The sequence below is a fragment of the Coregonus lavaretus genome, assembly GCF_964263955.1.
Source record: "Coregonus lavaretus genome assembly, chromosome: 17".
Lineage (NCBI taxonomy): Eukaryota > Metazoa > Chordata > Actinopteri > Salmoniformes > Salmonidae > Coregonus > Coregonus lavaretus.
The window spans coordinates 41,094,701-41,111,665 of NC_140004.1; the positions used below are offsets into that span (position 1 = coordinate 41,094,701).

Consider the following 16,965-nt stretch of genomic DNA (forward strand, 5'->3'; position numbering starts at 1 on the left):
GGAGAGGACACTGAAGAGGACATGTTGGATAGAGTGGTCATCATCACCTACTAGGGCTAGGGCCTACGTCACATTAGGTTGCACAAAACAGTGTAAGGTCTGTTCAGGTCCACTTATGCTTCAGGTGAAAACAGAGTAGTCTCTGAGTTTTATATGACTGACGGATGTGATCACGAACTTAAGTTTACCTGAGCACATCATCCCAACTCTGTCCGGCTGAGATATTGGAAGATATTCAGGGCTAACTCGTAGGGCGACTCGACGTCAAAGAAGGGAGTGTAATTTATCTCATTCTGCAAAAAATAAGTGAAACAGCAATGAAATAGAGTTCCACTTAATTAAGTGGTAGTTAGGCTACCTCTACTGGTAGAACTGTCATGATCATCCTTAACATCATCTTACCAGGTCTTGAATGAATTGATCCACCAATTTGTCGGCCTTGTTAACTTTCCTCTGCAGCAGTTTTTGCAGGGAGGTGCTAGTGTATTTGTCACACTGTGGTATTGTCTCTTCCTTCGAGTCCTCTTCTCTTGAATCCTCTCCAACAAGGGACTGGTCCTTCCACCTAGCAAGCCCTCGGCTATCGATACATTGTGATTGGTCCTCTTCTCATTCACTGTTCCCCTGTGATGTTGCAGAGGACACATTCTTCTGTCTTCTTACTGGTATTTTTTCACAAAAATACTTATTTTTTAGAGTCTGCCCAACTTGGTTGGCCAAGAGAGTACACCTGTACACAAGCCCTTAACCAACAATGCAGAACTTCTTTTAAGTAAGTAAGAAAATATTTGCTACAAATTACAAATATTAAAAAATGAAGGAAAAAAGTAACACAATAAAATAACAATAACGAGGCTATATTCAGAGGGTACCGGTACCGAGTCAATTTGCGGGTATGTTGTTTGTCAGTTCTTGCTTCAAACGCTCTCTAAACGCCAGAAGAGATCGTCTTCTGCCATATTCTTCTAACATTGGTACAACAACATATATCTTTAACTTGTTATTTTTAGACAAAATAACAAAGCGGTAGGGTTAACACTTTTCTACCTCATCCCAAAACAAAAACAAACTGTGAAGTCCTGTACCAATACCTGTCCGACTAGAGAGACTTTGCTGTCAGATTAGTTCCGCAAAATGTACTTCTTCTTCAGTGGGGTTTATCGGCGGTTGGCATCCAACGTTATGGTGCATTACCGCCACCTACCGTACTGGAATGTGGGCCAGTGACAGGGAGAAACTAAATCCTACTTGCCAACCCCGTTTCTCTGAAAAAAGATAACAAAATATTTGAGACTATATCTAATGATGTTCTGCTCAATATACTCTTTAAACTAATTTCCTGTATCCCCTTCTCCCTCATACTAAATATCATCCTCTCTCTTTCCCTCTGATACTGCCCACACTGTAGCAATACATGCTCCACAGTCTCTATTTCCTGACAATAATCACACTTTCCTGATAGATGCTTTCCTATCACGTTTAATTTCTTATTCAACTGGCTGTGTCCCACCCTTAATCTTGTAAAAAATAGCCTCCTCTCTTCTGTCCCTTCCTGCCATCCTCCCCGACTTTCCTCTGTACTTGAAATAAATGCCTTCCCTTATTATTTCCATTCCACTGCTCCTGCCATCTCTGCACCATCACTGTATATATCAGGCTTTTTACCTCTGCCTTGCTCATTGATACTTCAACATCAACATCCCCACTACTAAGTGCTTGTTTAGCCTGTTCATCTACTGCCTCGTTCCCCTCCACCCCTACATGTGCTGAAACCCGAGAAAATCTTATCTGAATACCCATCTGTTTAATCATGCCATAAAGCAGGTCTTGTCTGCTACGTGAGCTAAAGGACTGGAGACTCATTAACACTGCACATGAATCAGAGCAAATAACTATTCTGTCTGGCTTAACTTCCTCCACCCACTGCAAGGCCAACAGTATGGCCATCAGCTCCGCCGTATATACAGCCAGATGATCTGTAATACGTTTCCTGACTTCCACCCCACATTCCTGCACTACAAATGCTGACCCAGTACGTCCTGTCCTTGGATCTTTTGAACCATCTGTGTAAATGGCCACAAAATCCTGATACACAGTTTCCAGACGTCTCTTAAAAAAATCAGCTGGATCAACCCCCTCCCTATCTTTCTGTAGTCTCTCCAACACTTCTAGATCAACTACTGGAGGCGGGAGTAGCCATGGTGGATTTACAGGAATAACTACCGTTGGACTAAACTCCCTTCCATACAGTCCCATCTCCTTCGCCTGGGTATTACCCACCCAAAGCTCGTGTTCTGTCTTCGCTCATGTTCCCAGCATGCCTGTAAAATCCCTTTCGCAGGATGAGACACCCCATGTCCTTGTAGGTTGACCCAATAATTCATTGCCAGCTGCTGTCTCCTAATCTGCAACGGCATATCCCCTGTCTCCACCTGTAATGCAGCCACTGGGGACATCCGAAACGCCCCACTACATATTCTGAGTCCTTGCCCCTGTATGACATCTAGCCTTTCCAGTGAGGTCCGGGCTGCCGAACCATATGCTATACTGCCATAATCTATTACAGATTGGATCAATGCAACATACATAGTCTTCAATGAGGAACGTCCAGCCCCCCACTCCTTCCCCGTCAGACAGCGCATCACATTTAGCACCTTCTTACACTTTCCCACCACTCTCTCAATGTGTTCTGCCCAGGTCAGTCTAGTATCAAAGTATACCCCAAGGAACCTGAAGGCCCCCACCCTCTCCAAGTTTCTCCCATATAACATCAATCATACCTCATCTCCCACCTTCCTCCTGGTAAAGAACACTGTTTGAGTTTTCTCTACAGAGAACCTGAATCCCCACATTAATGCCCACCGCTCTACCTCATCAATTGCTTCCTGTACCTTCCTGACTATGTATGGCACATTTCTTCCCCTCTTCCTTAAGGCACCATCATCTGCAAATAATGACCTCCCTATATCCAGCTGTACCTGAGAGTAAACATCATTGATCATGATTGAGAACAACAGAGGACTAATCACGCTCCCCTGTGGTGTACCATTATCCACCAAGTAGCTGCCTGATAAAGACTGCCCCACCCTCACCTGGATAGACCTTCCAAACAGGAAATCCTTTATCCAGTTGTACATTCTTCCTCCTACCCCCATAATATCAAGCTTGATTAACAACCCCTCTTTCCACATCATATCATACGCCTTCTCCACATCAAAAAAGACAGCTACAACAGTCCCCTTGTTCACCTGAGCCTTCCTGACCTTTGCTTCTAAGCAGAGCACTGGATCCATAGTTCCACTACCCTTCCTGAACCCACTCTGATGTGGCGATACTAGCCCTCTGCTCTCCCGGAAGTAAGTTAGCCTCTCGTAATCATACGTTCCATAATCTTACATACATGTGATGTTAAAGCTATTGGCCAATAGCTTGTTGGCATCATTGGATCCTTCCTGGGCTTCCGGATTGGTACCACTACTGCCTCCTTCCAATTGGCTGGTAGTTTCCCCTCCTCCCACACTCTGTTGTACAACACCAATACCTTATCCAGTGCCTCATTTACATTTTAGTAATTTAGCAGACGCTCTTATCCAGAGCGTCTTACAGTTAGCGAGTGCATATATTTTCATACTGGTCCCCCGTGGGAAACGAACCCACAACCCTGGCGTTGCAAACGCCATGCTCTACCAACTGAGCCACACGGGACTACACTAAAATGGGCCAACATAACATAGCACACCTCATCTTTCCCAGGTGAAGTTAACCCTCCCTTACCTATTGCTCTTTTCACCTCTGCCCTGGTAAATGGTGCACTCAACGCATCATTTACATCCTCCCTCCTTTCCAGCACTCCAGGATGCTCCTCTCTCGTGTTCTCTCTCCCCCTCTGCCCCTCCTCTGACAGATTTGCAGAGCTATGCACTTGGACATATGCTTTGGCCATCATCTCTGCTTTCTCCTCATCTGTTACTGCCACATCCTCCCCACTCGTCAACACTGGATAATCCCACTCCCTTCTGATCCCACTCATCCTCTTAATCATCCCCCACACTTCTCCCACAGGTGTCGCCCTTCCAATGGTGTCACAGAACCGATGCCAACATGACCTCTTTGCCTGACGGATAGTTCTCCTCACCATGGCCTGGGCCTGCTTATACTGAATCAGATGTTGGAAATTATGCGTCCTTTTCAGTACTCTAAATGCCCTGTTCCTACTCCTCACCATTGCCCCTCACTCCATCCACCATGGGACTGCTTTCCTCCTCCTCCTCCCTGAACTCTTAGGTATAGCCTCAGTTCCACAACATTTAATTCTGTATAGTTTATTATGGGCGCATCGGTCTGTAATAGTGGATTATTTCATATTTTAATTTCAAAATAGCATAACCCGTACAATGAATAAACTTTAAATAAAAATACACAATTATTAAAGAAAACAGTTTATGATCCCGATTGTGTCCACTTTCTAGGTAGAGTACTCTCAAAAATGTATTATACTTATTATTTGAAATCCTATGATTATTCAACTAGACCCCTCTGACCATTATATCAAACAAAAGGCTCGTCAGATAAGATGAGACGACGGGTTTTTAAGAGTTAATGATTACCTCTCTCTTTTGGGAGAAGATGATGTAAACCCCTCACACCATGTGACTCCTTAATCATGAATAATATAACAGCGAGAGAGAGAGAGAAACAACACAGTCCAGATCTGATCTGTACAGTAAAGAAGATCATATTCCCGAAGAGTGGATAAGAGGAGGGGACAGGGACAGATAACAAATATAAATAGATTTTTAGAGAACATGTGCTGGCTCCCGATAGACCAGCCTCTGCCTCTACCCGACGACTCGATGATCTGTGCCCAAGGACCCTCACCATGCTCCGGGACCCAGTCGCTCGCCTCCCGGCTCCGGAGGATCGGGGACGAGATGGATAAAAACTGGACGGTTGGATCTCGAGACAACAGATATTACGAGAAACTGGAGTTGAATAGAAAAGTCCACTTTAAAGGCTTTGTATGCACAGCAATACAAATCACCGTCCTCATGCTCTTTATCAGAAAGCGACACCTATAGGTGCAAGACACTACAAAGGCAAAGCCAGCAACAGGTAAGCTTCACAGGAGCGCGTCATCACTTTTGCCGCGTTCAAAACAACTGGGAACTCGGAAAAATACGAGGTCATGATCATGACGTCAGTGATCTTCAGGTCGGAAAGTCGGAGCTCTAGAAAGAGTTCCCGAGTTGGAATTCCGAGTTGAATGACCGTTCAAAACGATTTTTCCCATTCGGAGCTCGTTTTTGTCCGAGTTCCCAATTGTTTAGAACGCACTGAAGTCTGAAGTCGGAGATTACCGAGTTCCCAGTTCCGAGTTCCTAGTTGTTATGAACGCAGCATATGAGTAATGCAAACAAACTTGGTTGCGAGTATAGACGCTTGATGGCAAACTTTCCCCAACAATGTTCAGCAGGTGAATTGCGGTTATAAATATGTAATAATAGCTGGTGTAATTTTGAGAATTTATCATTTAGTTATTCATAAGCAAAACTATGTTGGATTATTCACTGATTCTTTTTAAAATCAAAATATGATCTAAATGTTTATGAGCTAACATTTTTATTTTTTTATCCACTTTAGATGGTGCCTTCAAGATCCCGAGGAGGAGACAGAGAAAGCTGTCAGAATATTTGCACTGAGAAAATGGATGCCACCCAGTCAACCTGCCACAGAGCGCCGAGGTCCAATGTGCACACTTACATGTCATCATGATCAACATGCCACACATGCAGCCAGACCGTTAAGAACAGGGTTTTGAAAAATAAGGAATCTGACCAAAATCAAAGGACATACATTCTTTGTACTTTGTGTTGGCTAAGGAAAATGTTGTGCTTCAGAGTTCAGGTGACATAACATTTTGTCACAGAGACTGAGTAACATTTTCCATTAAAATAATACTTTAGGACATGTGGGTCTAAGATGCAGTACTGCGTGAATACATTTCTCAGTGCGTTTTTTCCCCCATTTATTAGATTATTTGACGCATTGCTTTGAATTCATTTGAATTCAACAGATATGACTGACGCCACTTTTATCATCACTCTCACTGTCTGGCGGTTCTTCCGAGTTTAGAACGGTGATGTCTTCCTCCCCTGACGGTTACTAAAGGAAAAGCGTACTAATATTGCCCACGCAACTGTCATACGTTGATGAATTTACACTTGAATTATCGATGGACTATATACGATGTCAATTACCTAACTGAAATATCCTGTTGGTATGCAAAAAATACATTTAAGAACGTGTGTAGCCTACTTCTAGGTGCCTTGTCTCTTGTGACGGGCATTCTTGAAATGGTGCTCAGTGGATAAATTGCACTGTACTTGTTAGATAAGCTTCTGTAATAATTATAGACCATGCAAAGTCTGGATTCTACCATCACTACAGATGAAAATCAATTTTGATACGATTTTTTTCAAACCGTTTTTTTGTTTCTAGTCATTTATTTTCATTAGGTGAATAATGCTGTGGGCTGTATCAAATATTGATGACTGAAGAGAGAGGGGAATATGTCAACTGTTCTATTTTTTTGAACTTTTGAAATGGGCTTGGGGTAGCAGTGTTAACGCAGATAATGTTCATGAAACCATGCAAGAAATCATGTGTAAATATAAGGGCATGCTATTTATGTTTACAGTCCATAAACTGTTTTTATATATATCACAAAAACTGTAATTTTCAATTGCAGTGCTGAATCTGTGTCTTTTATAAAGAATGTGTTCTTTACATGCTATTTAAATATGTATTACATTGTGAATTCTGTGCTCACTCGAGATAATAAAAGTTTCAAAGTAAAAATGCTTTCATGCTATCATTATTAAGCAATGACTAATAATGTGACAACATAAAACATTCAACAAAAGTTTAACAATACTGCATCAATCATGGTTTAATTGGAAAATCTGATACACACTGAAAGAACACAGAACCTGTGATTTTTTTTCTATACATTTTTTATGGTTTAAATTATGTCACTAAACATAAGCTGAATCTACACTAGAAATCAGGTGATATGCATAAGTAACTAAATATAACTAAATACATGAGCAAACAAGCAATTGTTATACTGACATACTACTATAGGTACCCTTTGCAAGAACACTAACCCATACCACACGGTGCTGTGGCACACTGTGATACGTTAATATTATATTTCTTTGCAAGACATGGCTGAAGCCAAACTTAGGCAAGCAGTGTGATAGGGATAGAGACAGTGGTGTAGAGAAGGTATAGTAACTGACTTTATACATTAATGGCATACTAAATGGACTCCATAGAGCCCCCCAGTGTCTGGTGGGCATCTGGCCGTCAATCACTAGTAGATCTGGAAGTGGGCAGAGGTGGTGCCGTCCTTCCAGCAGTGCAGGGTCTCTATGACCGCAGATCGACACAGGGGGCACGTTCGCTCACGGTCGAACCACAGACACAGGCACTCCTCACAGAACACATGCTAGAGGGTAGAGAGACAGACAAACAAAATTAAGTTTACCGTTACATGCACTCCTTCACCCATGACATGACACCATCCTACTTACTGTCTACACCACAGATTGCCCACACTATCACATAATCAGCTGTTGGTAAAAAATAATAACCTGACCCTGACACAAATGTAACATAGAACTCTTAGCAGTGAATAACATACTAGTGAGGATAGTAGCTAGAGCCATGGGTTTATATATGTCCCCTCACCTGACAGAGAAGAACGATGGGGTCTCTGAAGTCGCCCTGACAAATAGCACAAATGTCCCCAGCTTCACTGCACTGCTGGCTGCTGGCTCTCACACCATAACTCTGTGGGTGATAGAGCAGCAGGTAGGTGGTGACAAAGAGACAAAGTCAGGTAGCCTAGCGGTTAAGAGAGTTGGGCCGGTAACCGAAAGGTTGCTGGTTCGAATCCCCGAGTCAAATAGGTGACACATCTACCAATGTGCCCTTGAGCAAGGCACTTCACTCTAATTGCTCCTGTAAGTCACTCTGGATAAGAGCGTCTGCTAAATAATATATATATTTTTAAATGTAAATGTTTACCTTCCCATTCCATACAGGGTCAACTCAGTGTATAAGTTGTGCATTCTAATAATGTATATGTAGTAAGATAACTCAATCAGAGTGCAATATCAGGCACAACAAATTCACTGTTGAAGGTGTACTACTGCAGCTAGAAATATTACTTAAATGGCTATAAGATAGTGATGTGGGCTGCTAATTGACCCAGATACTTGTATTTACAAAAAGTAATAATTTCTCACCTGAGAACTGCAGAGAATTGCCATTGCCTTGCGTATGGCTGATACTCGTCCACAGAGGTCAAACGACTGAAAGATCAACACAAACAGTTAAGGCTCTAGAATCGGGTGCATTACTGCAGGGCTGGAACAAAAGCCTGCACCTCCAGCTTTCAAGGAACAGGGTTGGTGACCACTGAATTTTATCCTGAAAAAGTTACAAAATTCTAACTTCCTCTAACTAACACAATTCTCTACTGGGTCAATATATTTTGGTTCCTTTTTGTATTCTTAACTTAATTAAATGTTATATTCTTAACCACTCAGTGATGTGCAGTATCCTGTCCCATTTTGCAACCTTCTAATGACACACATCTATGAACAACTCTGACTCAATTTCTCCAGTTTCTCATCTCAACCCACAATACTTTGAAAGCTGTAGCCACCCATGATGTATTCATGCTTTAGCCTATTTATCATGAATTTCTTGCACATACACCACCCACACACATTTAGTTATCACAATACCAACAACTCCATTGAATATACAGAGTTGAATATACAGTTGAAGTAAAAAGTTCACCTCAGCCAAATACGTTTAAACTCAGTTTTTCACAATTCCTGACATTTAATCCTAGTAAAAATTCCCTGTTTTAGGTCAGTTAGGATCACCACTTTATTTTAAGAATGTGAAATATCAGAATAATAGTAGAGAGAATGATTTATTTCAGCTTTTATTTATTTCATCACATTCCCAGTGGGTCAGAAGTTTACATACACTCAATTAGTATTTGGTAGCATTGCCTTTAAATTGTTTAACTTGGGTAAAACGTTTCGGGTAGCCTTCCACAAGCTTCCCACAATAAGTTGGGTGAATTTTGGCCCATTCCTCCTGACAGAGCTAGTGTGTGCGAGCTAGGCCTCCTTGCACACCATTTTTCAGTTCTGCCCACAAATGTTCTATAGGATTGAGGTCAGGGCTTTGTGATGGCCACTCCAATACCTTGACTTTGTTGTCCTTAAGCCATTTTGCCACAACTTTGGTAGTATGCTTGGTGTCGTTGTCCATTTGGAAGACCCATTTGTGACCAAGCTTCAACTTCCTGACTGATGTCTTGAGATGTTGCTTCAATATATCCACATAATTTTCCTTCCTCATGATGCCATCTATTTTGTGAAGTGCACCAGTCCCTCCTGCAGCAAAGAACCCCCACAGCATGATGCTGCAACCCCTGTATTTCACGGTTGGGATGGTGTTCTTCATCTTGCAAGCAGCCCCCTTTTTCCTCCAAACACAACAATGGTCATTATGGCCAAAAAGTACGATCTTTGTCCCTAAGTGCAGTTGCAAACCGTAGTATGGCTTTTTTATGGCGGTTTTGGAGCAGTGGCTTCTTCCTTGCTGAGCGGCCTTTCAGGTTATGTCGATATAGGACTCGTTTTACTGTGGATAGATACTTTTGTACCTGTTTCCTCCAGCATCTTCACAAGGTCCTTTGCTGTTGTTCTGGGATTGATTTGCACTTTCCGCACCAAAGTATGTTCATCTCTAGGAGACAGAACGCGTCTCCTTCTTGAGCGGTATGACAGCTGCGTGGTCCAATGGTGTTTATACTTGCGCACTATTGTTTGTACAGATGAACGTGGTACCTTCAGGCGTTTGGAAATTGCTCCCAAGGATGAACCAGACTTGTGGAGGTCTACAATTCTTTTTCTGAGGTCTTCACTGATTTCTTTTGATTTTCCCATGACGTCAAGCAAAGAGGCACTGAGTTTGAAGGTAGGCCTTGAAATACATCCACAGGTACACATCCAATTGACTCAAATGATGTCAATTAGCTTATCAGAACCTTCTAAAGCCATGACATCATTTTCTGGTATTTTCCAAGCTGTTTAAAGGCACAGTCAACTTAGTGTATGTAAACCTCTGACCCACTGGAATTGTGATACAGTGAATTATAAATGAAATAATCTGTCTGTAAACAATTGTTGGAAAAATTACTTGTGTCATGCAGAAAGTAGATGTCCTATCCGACATGCCAAAACTTTAGTTTGTTAACAAGACATTTGTGGAGTGGTTGAAAAACTTGTTTTAATGACTCCAACCTAAGTATATGTAAACTTCCGACTTCAACTGTAACTGAATGACTCCATTGAACAGGCTACTCCAACAACATTGAATATAACTACCTCCACAAAAAAGAAGTGCGAATCATATTAGCACTACATTACCTTGCAGAGGCTGAGTGTGAGTTATATTAGCGCTACGTTACCTTGCAGAGGCTGAGTGTGAGTTATTTTAGCGCTACGTTACCTTGCAGAGGCTGAGTGTGAGTTATTTTAGCGCTACGTTACCTTGCAGAGGCTGAGTGTGAGTTATTTTAGCGCTACGTTACCTTGCAGAGGCTGAGTGTGAGTTATATTAGCGCTACGTTACCTTGCAGAGGCTGAGTGTGAGTTATATTAGCGCTACGTTACCTTGCAGAGGCTGAGTGTGAGTTATATTAGCGCTACGTTACCTTGCAGAGGCTGAGTGTGAGTTATATTAGCGCTACGTTACCTTGCAGAGGCTGAGTGTGAGTTATATTAGCGCTACGTTACCTTGCAGAGGCTGAGTGTGAGTTATATTAGCGCTACGTTACCTTGCAGAGGCTGAGTGTGAGTTATATTAGCGCTACGTTACCTTGCAGAGGCTGAGTGTGAGTTATATTAGCGCTACGTTACCTTGCAGAGGCTGAGTGTGAGTTATATTAGCGCTACGTTACCTTGCAGAGGCTGAGTGTGAGTTATATTAGCGCTACGTTACCTTGCAGAGGCTGAGTGTGAGTTATATTAGCGCTACGTTACCTTGCAGAGGCTGAGTGTGAGTTATATTAGCGCTACGTTACCTTGCAGAGGCTGTAGCTGATAATGAGCATGGCTCCTAGGAAGTAGCTGGTGGATGGGTCCTCTCCCATGATGTACTTGTACCACAGCTGGATGGGCACCAGGGCCCTGAACAGCTGACTCAGCTCCTCTATCACCAGGTAGAACTTACCCTGCCACACACACACGGAGGACACTGATAAGACATTGGAAATGCATGTAATACATTCATCTGAAAAATGTCTGTGGTTGATGGGTGGTTTGAGATGGTGTGAAAAAGAGAAATACAGAAAAAAACTGAGGTTTCACCACAAACTAGTTATATTCTTCAAAGACAAGTGTATATTCCCTCAATACAGTCAGTTTTTCTTTAAGATAAGTAAACGGCCAAAAAACAACACAAATAAAGCTACCTCTAGGCCTATCTGTTGAGGAGCAGCACACTGTAAGCAACAAGCTCCAGCCTAAGCATGGCCACCGGCGAGGGCTCCGCAGGCCGCAGCTTCACAGCAGTAAAGGCAATTTCCCCACACCGCAAGGGAAACTGGCAGCCGCTCGGCTCTCTCCACCTGCTACCCACACAGTTCAGCCCTAGGCACGTCAACCTGCGGGGGCAGCCATCTTTTCTTTAAGAGGCCACTCCTCCTCGCTCTCCAATGGATGCCACAGGGGAAGCCAGGAGGACAAGGCGACAGTACTCTTAAAAAATAAAAAGTTCCTGTTGTTGCTGTGTGTGTGTGTATATGAGGAGTGAGGGGTTCAAAAACAGAAGGCCAAACACTAACAGGAAATGGATTCCCAGTGGCATCACAGTGTGTATAATGGATCTGTGGATATCACCTGACAGAGATTAATCACTCTGGGTTGGAAACCCTGTAGCAGAGAGACTGGGGGTGGGAGACCTCCGCAAGCAGGAAATTCATCTTTCGTCATTGTCCCTGCCCACCCCTAGTGTTGGCCTCACACACACACACACACACACACACACACACACACACACACACACACACACACAATGTGTCAAACTAAAACTGGACTCCAGCCAGAAACTTTGAGCCACGGCAGCAGTTCCAAAGCATTCTGGTACTTCCTGCTGGTTTTGTTTCATTAGTGACGCTGACCTCTCAACCTACCAATCAAAACCTATCCAGCAGTTTAGGGTACGCCACTTTATGAGTTATCCCCCTCAGCTGCTAAAAACATGTTTTCATTAAATCTTGCTTCAGGTGGATGCATGGCTATTAGAAAATACATTTCCCTGGAGTGGGAGTGCACTGACAGTGCCAAAAATGTAGCCAGCCAAGGAGCAATGTTGAAGAAACAGTAGAGCAAACTAAATCAAATGATAAATCAATGCACAAGGGGGGGGGGGGGGGCAGGAAGGCAGAGGATGGTGGTTGAGGTGGGGGTTGGTTGGTCGGTCGGTTTAGTGATTGCGTGGCGCGGGCATCCCCAGCAACCGAGAGTGAGTAGGAGTGGGAGCACAGACACAGACACACCACAGTAATGGTCCAACCCCAGGGAGGGATGACCTCACCCCTGCAGCCCCCCCAGGGAAAATGATCTCAGTGGCAGCAGCCTCACTCTCTGATTGGCCTGTTTATCAGCCGAGTCAAAACCAATGATGTATATAAACCCTGGATTGCTGATTCTATGTATTGGCCATTGAGAGGCTTTGAAGCTACTGGTCAGCCATATTGGCACTCCCCAGTAGGAGCAGTCGTCCATAGGAATGAATGGTATTCTACACTATTTCAATTAAATGTTTAACGGACAAATATTTTTTGTTGTAGTGGGGCCAGTAACATTAGTAATCTCAAAAATATCTAGTTTAAGGAAATATTTTAATATATTTTGTACAAATGTATGTTTAGCTCACATATCATTTACAAGTATGCGTTAAGGTGTCTGCAATACAATAAATGTGGCAAAAATGAATGTAAACATTAATAAATGCATTTCTATAGCTTCCAAAATATGTTTTACAATGGTGTAGGAGTGCCAATATGGAGGCATGGTGGCTTCAACACAGCGCCCCCATCAGTTATCTAGTGTATATATACATCTTTGGTCAAAACACACTGTGAGCCCCACGGGCAAAACCTGCACGCAGATAGAACACCTACAGACACACAATCACATACTCTTTCTGTGACCACAGGTTATAAGCAAAACTGTCACGTGGATAAGACATCAACACACACACTCCCACACTGTGACCCCAAGGACATGAGTGAAACTTTAATGAATATAAAACGCACACAAGCTGTGACCCTCAGGATAAAAGTAAAAACCTTTATGAATATAAAAAAACACTAACACAGGCTCTTACCCTGGATTTGAAGGCCAGGAGGATCTTGGGTAGAAACAGAATGAAGCACTTCAGGCCGATGGTAAAGTACTTGAGAACAAAGTCGGTGATCCCTACCGCCCAGATTAGATCAAAGAAGTCAAAGCTGTTGATGTTGGGCTTTGCAAACATCAGACTGGTGGTGGTGGTGGTGGTGGGGGGAGGGGGGGGGGGGGCAGAGATGAGACAGACTTCAGTACTGTAAAGGTCGAGGTTTGATCATGGATGGATGTGATACCTTATATCTGGTCTAGTCTCTAATGGGTACAAGGGACACTTTCATGGATCAACAGAAGATGGAGTAACAAAAATTAACAACATGACTAAAAATGTTGAAGACAAAACAAAATGTGAAAACAGGTGTAATGATAAACACTAAATCAATACTCACAGGACAAGAAGGCACATGGTAACATATGCCTAAAGACAATGAAAATCATATTACAACAAAAAGGACCAAAAGGAGTCATACTGTATACAGATCGATGAGAAAGAAAATCATTTCAACGAGGAAAATGTCGATGTCAGCCAACTGTGTAGGGTTTTCAGTGCAATGTAGGGTTTTCAGTGCAATGTAGGGTTTTCAGTGCAATGTAGGGTTTTCAGTGCAATGTAGGGTTTTCAGTGCAATACCATAAGAAAGAACCACAAGACATGGTTTTACCCTACCTGTTGTACAGCTCCTCAGCACCGAATGTGTAGTAGAGATACACTATGTTTCCAGATAGGAACATGATCATCCACAGAGCTACAACCACAGACCTCTCCTCCTGATTTGCACAGACAGACAAATAGTTAATAATCAAATCCTTTACTAATCACTAATGTACGTATATTCTCACTAGCTGAGCCATAACCTAATCTCAAGCTAGCTATTTACATAGACTCAATAACACTCAAAGAATGTGCTCAAATGTTTATGAAAAGTCTAAGACTTATGCTCTCACACCGAAGTTGTATAGAATGTGAAAATTACCCGTAGTGACACCTGGTGCTTGAATGTTGAATTGGCGAAGGCAAACGTGCTGGCCATCCCAACACACAGAGCAATACCTACCAGAGAGAAACAGAAGGGTTAGCAGTCAGTCACACACAGTATCTGACACTTCCAAAGTTTCCAAATGTTCCTTATTCTACTTATTCCACAAAATGACCAACTCCAATACTATACAACTACAAAGCAACTACTAAAGTACTAGGCTATATAACAAAAACATTGTCATTAGTGTAGTATTTATATCAATGTAGTATTTATATCAGTGTAGTATATCAGTGTAATATTTATATCAGTATAGTATTTAAATCAGTCTAGTATATCAGTGTAATATTTATATCAGTGTAGTATTTATATCAGTGTAGTATTGGTGTTACTACACAAGTATAAGAGCCACTTTTTTTATTGCGATCTAAAACCAGTCTTACCGAGCTTGTGCTGAAAACACACTTTAGCCAGGAGGATCAGGATGAATGGGAACCCCCTCTGTAGCCAGGTGACTACAGGCTTCAGCTCCGACAAGGCCGGAGCCGGTGTAGAGGGGTCCTCCGAGGCCTCCTCCCTGTTCCCATGCCTCTCTCCGGCCCCCGCAGCAGAGTGCAGCAGGGATGTACGGTGCTGGAGCGGCTGGTGGAAGTGGTGGTGGTTGTGATGATGGTGTGGGGGCGGGCGGGGGAGGTAGGGCCCACACTCAGAGCGGTGTGGCCCCCCTTCCTCCCTGGAGGAGGCAGTCATCTGGATGAAGACGTCTGGAGGAGTCCCCAGAACAAGGCCAGCCACCTGGAAGTTTGCGGAGGGCACACCGGATCCCGAGGGAACCCCGACCCCAACCAGGCCGGAGAAGAGCTGCTGGGGGGAGGTGGACGAGTCGGGTTTCAGGCAGTCAAACACGCCTCCTTCGTCCAGGCTGCTTTCTGATCCAAGGGTTTGGCTACGGCTCCTGGAGAGCAGAGAGAGGATCAGCTGCATCTTTTGACGGTTCAAAGACTGTTGTCTATTGTCTATTTCTTGCATTGCCTTTCAATGGATTTGGCTCTTGAAGTTAACCAGTTATATATACATATTGAATCCTCTTTAGTGCACAATTTCAGGATATGATGATGAACCTGCAAATGCCTGTGTCCTAGGACGTGAACTCAAACCTTTCAGAGGGCATGCCATCCGTGTTGCTGCTGTGTCTTCTCTGCATGGCACATCCAGTTCATCCCCGTGTGATCCACGCCTATGGTGGGGTGCAGACAGACACACAGATTGCAATAAGTGAAAACAGTACAACGCAGCAGGGAGAGTATCGATCGTTGGCTAGACTTTTATTGCAACAATTAGCTAGCCGCAGATAGCTAACGCTAACTATTTAGCTATGATGGTTGGCAGTCGAAAAATCACACCACCATGTACATGTACAGTACAATGGTTTACAGGTTTCTCTATTGCATGATTTATATGCATGATTCTTAATTAATATTTTTCCACGGAAATTGTTGGTCTCACCTGAATCATCGTTTTGTTTATTAATGTCATTCCCTTGTAGTTATTTTGCCTACACACCCCTGCGGCTTGTCTGGCCTGGCTCGCGACGATGTTTTTCCTGTATGACGTCAGCGACATTTCAAGTCGACCAATCAGCGTTCACTTTCCCGTGGACGATTTTGGAGGAGGAGGAGGAGGAAGACTTTCCGCTGGAACTTCGTTGAGGAGAGTGATTTTTGAAATCGTTGAGAAACAAACAAACTATACTCGGTGTGGCGGAGGTTCGGCACGGCCGTGCTGTGAATGGGTCAGAGATGGTAAGAGATAGTGATGGAGAGGAAAGGGAAGCAAGTATGGAACATAGTGGTACAATTAAAGGAGGGAGTAAGAAAGAGGAAAAAGAAAGCGGGAGAGAAAGGGAGTGGGGTATGAAGGGGAGCGAGAGTTCTATAGAGTTAGAGAGGAGGCAGAAAAGGAAGTTTGAGTAGAGCAACCTAGATTCCAACGATAGTGGAAGTTCGGAGGCAGAAAGTGCAGAGGAAGGGCAGGAGGAGGTGAGGAGGAGAATAAAGTGATTATGAAGTTTAGGGAGGAAGGGGGAGTTGGGGCGATGAGTCCGATAAGGTTGACGGCTGTGATAAAAGAGTTGATTGGGGAAGTTGTTAATGCTAAAGTGTTAAGAGATGGGAGCTTGTTGGTGTTCTGTAAGGACATGGCGCAGGGGGAGCACTGGAGTAAAGGGGTGATAACAGGAGTGCCTGTGCGGATGGATGGAAATGGACAAGTGATGGAAAATTTGATAGAAAAGAAAGATCTTGTGTGCCTGAATGATGGTGGAGGGACCAGGATTGATGTGGCCACAGGGAAAGAGTCTGCCTTGGACCTCACTCTGGTATCTAGTGCGATGGCAGGAATATGTGAGTGGGAGGTATGGGAGGAGTCGACAGTAGGGAGTGATCATTACCCCATTCTATGCACAGTAGGCCGAAGGGAGGAGG

The 16,965-nt window shown here is 43.4% G+C and overlaps 1 protein-coding gene, 1 long non-coding RNA gene and 1 pseudogene across 3 annotated transcripts in view; 1 reads left to right on the forward strand and 2 right to left on the reverse strand.

Annotated features, from left to right (window-relative positions):
- LOC311144399 (F-box/WD repeat-containing protein 8-like) overlaps positions 1-1,071 on the reverse strand; it is a 28,523-nt pseudogene extending 27,452 nt beyond the window's left edge. The window contains exons 1-2 of the transcript XR_014615583.1: positions 403-1,071; positions 189-293 (exon numbers count right to left, since the gene is read on the reverse strand). The product of XR_014615583.1 is annotated as an F-box/WD repeat-containing protein 8-like (transcript). The remainder of the gene's footprint in view (positions 1-188; positions 294-402) is intronic.
- Positions 1,072-4,410: 3,339 nt separating this feature from the next.
- On the forward strand, positions 4,411-6,582 carry LOC311145155. Its single transcript, XR_014614563.1, has 2 exons — positions 4,411-5,112; positions 5,641-6,582. It is a non-coding gene; the product is annotated as an uncharacterized lncRNA (long non-coding RNA).
- A 344-nt stretch (positions 6,583-6,926) lies between these two features.
- Positions 6,927-16,073, reverse strand: LOC311145152 (E3 ubiquitin-protein ligase RNFT2-like). Its single transcript, XM_084181351.1, has 10 exons — positions 15,989-16,073; positions 15,640-15,719; positions 14,926-15,437; positions 14,480-14,556; positions 14,173-14,273; positions 13,486-13,639; positions 11,177-11,326; positions 8,313-8,378; positions 7,753-7,854; positions 6,927-7,510 (listed from the first exon to the last, which is right to left on the reverse strand). The coding sequence occupies exons 2-10, from the start codon at positions 15,684-15,686 to the stop codon at positions 7,376-7,378; spliced, it is 1,344 nt and encodes a 447-aa protein (XP_084037477.1). The 5' UTR covers positions 15,687-15,719; positions 15,989-16,073; the 3' UTR covers positions 6,927-7,375.
- Between the last annotated feature and the right edge of the window lie 892 nt (positions 16,074-16,965).

Bases quoted from the DNA above. Each gene is read 5' to 3' on its own strand.
- LOC311145152 (XM_084181351.1), bottom strand. From the start codon at position 15,686: ATGCAGAGAAGACACAGCAGCAACACGGATGGCATGCCCTCTGAAAG. The intron at 13,640-14,172 runs GTAGGGTAAAAC...CACCACCACCAG, and splicing joins GCTGAGGAGCTGTACAACAG to TCTGATGTTTGCAAAGCCCA. The intron at 8,379-11,176 runs GTAACGTAGCGC...TTGATCTTTCAG, and splicing joins TCAGCTACAGCCTCTGCAAG to TCGTTTGACCTCTGTGGACG.